The sequence below is a fragment of the Triticum aestivum genome, chromosome 7D (genome assembly GCF_018294505.1).
Source record: "Triticum aestivum cultivar Chinese Spring chromosome 7D, IWGSC CS RefSeq v2.1, whole genome shotgun sequence".
Taxonomy (NCBI): Eukaryota; Viridiplantae; Streptophyta; class Magnoliopsida; order Poales; family Poaceae; genus Triticum; species Triticum aestivum.
In genome coordinates this window covers 636,003,467-636,009,737 of record NC_057814.1, presented here as the reverse complement: position 1 = coordinate 636,009,737, position 6,271 = coordinate 636,003,467, and the positions used below count along the sequence as shown (strand labels likewise).

Here is a 6,271-nt window from a genome sequence, read left to right as displayed (position 1 = left end):
TTACTAATTTTAATTTCTCGCTCAAATGCACGCGACAGTAGCAATGACATCAAGAAAATTAGTAAACAAATTCAAAAATTTCTGCAATAACAGGAGTATGAGTTCGTTAATTACGTACCCACCGACATACTTTGCAAGTATGTTCTTGACCTGGTCCTCGTCTCACTTTGTATAAACCATTTTTAAAATTTAGAGTGGTTATGACTTAGATCCCTCGCCACCAATTAATGCTGAAAGGGTCTTCCCGATGATCAAGTAAACAAATTCGTACTATTTTTCTGATTACAAAAATCTACACTTTAGTCCATACAGGAAAGAGCAACTCGTTTCAGTTGCAATGCAAGATGTACAAGCAAGTGAGCATTTACTAGATGGGAAGACTTGGCTAGAAGTGGTAGACTTAGTCCATACTGGAAAAGAGCATCTCATTTACATCTATGTTATGCTATTCTATAGAGTCAACTGAAATTTAGCATTCTGATTCTAAAAATTGTATCCTTAGTCCATACAGGAAAAGAGCATCTCATTTCAGTTGCCTACAAACTAATATAAGATGTACGAGCAAGTGACCATCTACTAGATGGGAAGACTTGGCTGGAAGTGGTATTGACTAATCATCCTATCTAAGCAGCCCTCGTTGCTAGTGCCTAACCTAGTACACAATCGTTAAAGATAGCTTAAAACTAAACAACCTGCGTACTAGCACTCCTACATTGTGAGCTGACACCCACAAGATCTGTGTTACGATACATAATTGATTGATTATAATGCTCGCGGCAATTTACTAATGGGCATTAAGTTAGAGAATACTTGGATATGTCTTAACCATTACTAGTCCCATGATCCCAATTTTAACATTACGAAAATTCTAGAAAAATCCCAAGAATGTTCACAAGACATATGTCTACAATCTCTCAAAAAATTCAGATCGAAATACGTAATACACATTGAGAAACAAAAAAAAACACAAATTCAAGCAAAAAAGACACTATTCATGATGAATTTGTCCTTGTTGTTTCTGCACTTGTGTTTCTAATTTCAATTCAAAGTTGGTAGGAGCTATAGACACATGTCATGTGAACATTTATGATTATTTTTAGAACTTCTTGAAATGTTCAAACTTGAATTTTCTAAACTAGGAGCATGTGAGGGGTAGTATCAGTGGATATTTTGCAGTCTCAACCAATAGCCCTACTCTCTGCATAAACTTTTAGGTTTTTTCCCTAATAATGTTTTGTCTTGTGAGCATCGTCTCCTATGACGGACTCGCCTGCTCCATGCGGCGTAGTGCAGTTGGGCAGCAGCAGCAGTCGAGGCGATGGACACAGTGCCCTACGCCCATCCCATGGCGGCGGCCATGGCGTGGCCACCTGCCACTGTGCTTGCCTCTCCGCTTGAGACCAACGACCAGAGCCGACTCCGCACTCGGAGCCCTGACTTGCAAGGAGCGCAGGCATTTGTAGATGCAGGGGCGGATGAACACGGCGCCAGCGAGCCAGGAGGGGCTGCGGGTGCTTGACACGCTCCTCTCCCATCTGTCCCCTGTCCTCGGTCGCCACCGTGACATCTTCAGTTCGGTAAGCGGTCGCATGTGGTCACACAAGTTCAGCATGGTAGGCTGTGGTGGCTGCGACATGGCAATGCTGGTAGGCTTCACGGCGTGGTCGTCAGGATAACGATCCCAGACAAGAGGGTGGTAGCGTGATGTGCATGACCTCCTTTAGCGGCGTGCGCATTGGAGCAGTGACGTCTGTGGTTGTGCCTATAACTAGTTATGTGCACGATGGTGGTTGGTCACTCAGAGGTAGCGCAGAGGAGCCGCCGGGTCGGAGATTGACCTCGGCGGCGCCCATAGGTGAAAACCTAGCGCCAACGGTATGCGTCTTTTCGGCAGAGGTTAGCAACATGGATTCGGCATTCCTATGTGTAGATCGGATGCAGCGGCGCGCTAGTTGGTGTAGCTCAACGACTGCAAGATTTGTTGGATCGGATGGATTTGGCGTAATGCCCCGAATATTGGCTCGGTCGCATTGGGAGGTTGTGTGAGGCACAAACCACCTCCCCCCACTGCTGGTGAAAGCCGCCATGGCGGCGCGACCATGATGCACACGACAACCATCGGCAAGACCGCAGTGCAATAGTGATTGGAAGAGACGAGATGGTGTCTTCCCTTCTGGCGTTTTCTCCTTTGGCCGGCTAGTTTTGTGTGAATAGGCCGGTCGAATGGTGGGCGCTCACTATGGTGGTAGACATCAGGATGCTTTATCCCTGGGTGAAAACTCAGGATCTTGCCTTTATGGCTTGATCGGGCAGCGTCAACGCTCGTGCATTGTTACCTTGTTGAAGGTGGTGGTTCGAAGATCTGCTTTGGCTTCACAACCTTGGTCTGACATCTGGTTGGACTAGGTAACATCGGCGTGCGAGCGATGTTTACTTCTTGAAGGCGTGGACTTGAAGCATTGTGTCCTTTGTCTGCTAATATCCAGTCATAGTTTTGGTGGTACAGTTTGGGGAGGTTGTCGCGAGGCGGGTCCAATGTGGATGGCCTCAAACTTTTTTCCTCTTTGTAAACCAATTTGTTCAGCGTTTGCAATAATTAATAGTACATGGCTGTGTGCATCAGCAAAGGCTGAGGGGTCCCCTCTTTTCAGAATAAATAAATAATGCTTTACATCCACAGCTTCCCATCGCGACTAAAAAGGAGTGTGGCAACTAAAATGGAGTGTGGGCGCATTAATTGCGCTCCTTCCTAGTTGTGACTGCACACAAATCTTAACTACCACACATATGGGTGTAGAGAGAGAGAGAGAGAACATGCATTTTGTTAATATATTGAAGGGACAAGCTTGCATAGTCAATCAGGCTTGTATGCAAAACTGAACGAGTCGTCCAATTCATGCAAAACCAGGTGAACTTAGTCTAGATCGAACGGAACACTCCTTTTTGTTTTTGGTACGTGGATCCAAGGTTATGCACAGGGAGAACTAGTTTTATTTTTCAAGTTGCAGTTTTTGATAGGGGACCTACACTGAGCTTGGGAAGATTCTTTTTTGGTCATCTTTCTACATCTATGACCAAGTCTCATCACACACTGGGAGGCACCAAACAGGTACCATAACACTCAAATTGTACAATTAAAACACTCGATGTACCCAATGAGTTGTGTCAGTTGAAGGTTTGGACTGTTTCCATGCAAAAAGTAAAAATAAAAAGGGTTGAACTGTTGGGCTGTTCGTCAACTGCAATCTTCAGTGCTTCATGCATCACCTCAAACTCATCAGTATTTAGTTAAGTCTCACTTGCACTTTCTGAAGTGAAGGAAGGTTCCCCAGCGCTGACGCAACAAAGTAATCATCGAAGTTAACATTGGCATCCTTCAAGGCCGAGATGTGGTCTTCAATTCGACGCGAAGAGATTCCAGTCTCGGCATTCTCTACTCCCCAGTAGAAACCTGACCGGTGCAGACGTGCCGAAGTGAGTAACCCAATATGGTGAATGCGCGAAAACCTTGAAAGTGATAGTTAGTACTCCCTCCGTCCATGTCTTTTAGGCCGGCGGGCCAACCCGATGTGTCTGTTTTTACTAGGCTGATGGCTAAAATGTGTTACTATCGCTGAAATCAAGCACCACACCATGGACACTACAATCAATTACCTTCGCACAATGTGCCTCTACCGGCATGACCATTTATTTATGAGTTCCTCCTAGTATCCTTCTCTAAGCTCAAAAACCATGTCTCTCCCTGTGCTCTAAACGATTAAACCTTGGGCTGCCCACTTCCAAATCAAAGTTTCTTTCTTGATTAGATAGTTCCCTCGAAAATTGTGTAGATGCAATACATATATGTCCTCATATGGATCCCTTGTATTATTGATAACGGTCAAATACCTATAAATCAACAAGACAACACGAGGGTAACAAATTAACAAATGTATAAGGCATTAGGAGCGAATTTTACTTTTTACCACAAAGTTGTGACATTGTGACAACTCATAGTGAATTTGTTGTGACACTATGACAAGTTTTACCCGATCTATCGATTATAATTTACAGGCTAACATGACCGTTGATTGGGCACACAACCGACCGGACATGTACTCATTAGGGACATATACAATATAAAGTAAGATACTATAAAATCTTATATAAGACCTCTCGTAGTGGGTAGTATCATAGACTAGTATCATACCTCCGTAACGCATAGAAATCTAGTTGTGTCTTTTTTGTTTTGTTTTTGAACTATTTGTTTCTCCAACTATGCCTCAGAAATAGCAAATGCATAGAAATATATAATTGCTCCGTCCTGAATTACTTGTCGTAGAAATGAATAGAAATGAATGTATCTAGAACTAAAAATACATTCAGGACGGAGGGAGTACTTATCCAGCTGTTGAGTTTTGGCCGGTTGTATTTGATCGGCCAGAACTCTGAAATGTGATCCTTCCCATGGTGCACTGTAAGTACGGGGGCCGGCCTCGATCCAGTTGCAGTATTTGACCTTGCAGGCGGAAGTCGTGGCCGATGGTTTAGTATGGCTGCCAGGGCTACGACGACGACGACTTAGCTAGCGCTATATAATCCCCCACAGGGCAAGCATCTCGTCGACACGAACAAGCTAGCTAGGGAGATCAGTATCAGCTGTCTAGCTAGGTGCTCGTACCTACATAGTATAGCCACGGCTTACACCATGGCCCTGCGAGTCGAGGCCCTGGTTGCCACCGACACCGCTGCCGCCGAGGGCAGGCGTGCCAAGGACGACGTATGGGTGGCGGCGGAGGAGGGAGACATGTCTGGAGCCAGCGCCGGCCGGCCGCTGCTGTTCCGGACCATGAAGGTCAAGGGAAGCATCCTGCATCCTTACAGGTCAGTTTACATGCATGCTGTTTTTATTTCAATTATTATGAGTACTCCCTCCTCTCATTATTATAAGATATGCTAACCTTTTCCGAGTCGGATGTATAGAGATGGTTATAGTGTGTTTATTCATTCATTCTAGTCCATATATACTCCCTCCGGTCCTAAATATAAGTCTTTTAAAAGATTTCACTATGGACTACGTACGGAGCAAAATGAGTTAACCTATACTCTAAAAGGCGTCTATATACATCCAAATGTAGTCTTTATAGTGTAATCTCTAAAAAGATTTATATTTAGGAACGAAGGGAGTAGTTCATATTAAAATACCCAAAACATCTTATAATTTGAAATGGAGGGAGTAGTATATTAGGAGTACGTACATATCCAGTTCTACACTTCTGAATTTGAATGCGTACGATCGTCTTTTTGCAACAACAACAGGTTCTTGATTCTGGTGCGCTTGGTCGCCATCATAGCATTCTTCGCGTGGCGCGTAGAGCACAGGAACCACGATGGCATGTGGCTCTGGGCCACGTCCATGGTTGCGGACGCCTGGTTCGGTTTCTCATGGCTCCTCAACCAGCTCCCCAAGCTCAACCCCATCAAACGTGTGCCGGACCTTGCCGCCCTGGCGGACCTTCACGGCGAAGCCGTTCTTCCAGGAATCGACGTCTTTGTCACGACCGTCGACCCCGTGGATGAACCCGTCATGTACACGGTGAACACCATCCTCTCTATCCTCGCCGCCGACTACCCCGTTGACAAGTACGCCTGCTACCTCTCCGACGACGGTGGCTCATTGGTACACTATGAGGCGATGATCCAAATTGTTCATTTCGCTGCTTTGTGGGTCCCGTTTTGCCGGAAGCATTGCATCGAGCCAAGGTCCCCAGAGAACTATTTTGGGATGAAAACCCGGCCGTATGTCGGGGGTATGGCAGGAGAGTTCATGAGTGATCACAGGCGTGTCCGCAGAGAATACGGTGAGTTCAAGGTGATAATAGATTCCCTTTCTACAACCATCCGCCGACGGTCTGATGCCTACAACAAAAGAGATGATGGTGTACATGCCACTTGGATGGCTGATGGGACACAATGGGCGGGTACATGGATTGAGCAAGCTGACAACCATCGAAGAGGACAACATGCTGGAATTGTTCAGGTAATAGTTTTTCTATTTGTTCATTCAGGTCAAACTTATAAGCTACACCTTTTGAATTCCTCTAAATTTATGAATCTAGCTAGATCCCAGTCTTAAAGCTCAGTGGACGTACGTGACTAGTCGTTGGATAGTGATTTGGTGGCTTAAAACACAAAAGGAAAAGGAAATAAGAAGTCTGTTATGAAATCCAATGGATAATCACATCTACTTAGAGAGTTAAAGTGAAATAACAAAAACAGCAAGGCGATGCGC

The 6,271-nt window shown here is 45.1% G+C and overlaps 1 protein-coding gene across 1 annotated transcript in view; it reads left to right on the top strand.

The window, feature by feature from the left end:
- The first annotated feature begins 4,687 nt into the window (after nucleotides 1–4,687).
- The window catches only part of LOC123163788 (mixed-linked glucan synthase 2-like), a 4,872-nt gene continuing 3,288 nt past the window's right edge, over nucleotides 4,688–6,271 (top strand). The window contains exons 1-2 of the mRNA XM_044581169.1: nucleotides 4,688–4,863; nucleotides 5,299–6,019. Of these exons, the coding sequence (XP_044437104.1) occupies nucleotides 4,688–4,863; nucleotides 5,299–6,019 (897 nt within the window). The remainder of the gene's footprint in view (nucleotides 4,864–5,298; nucleotides 6,020–6,271) is intronic.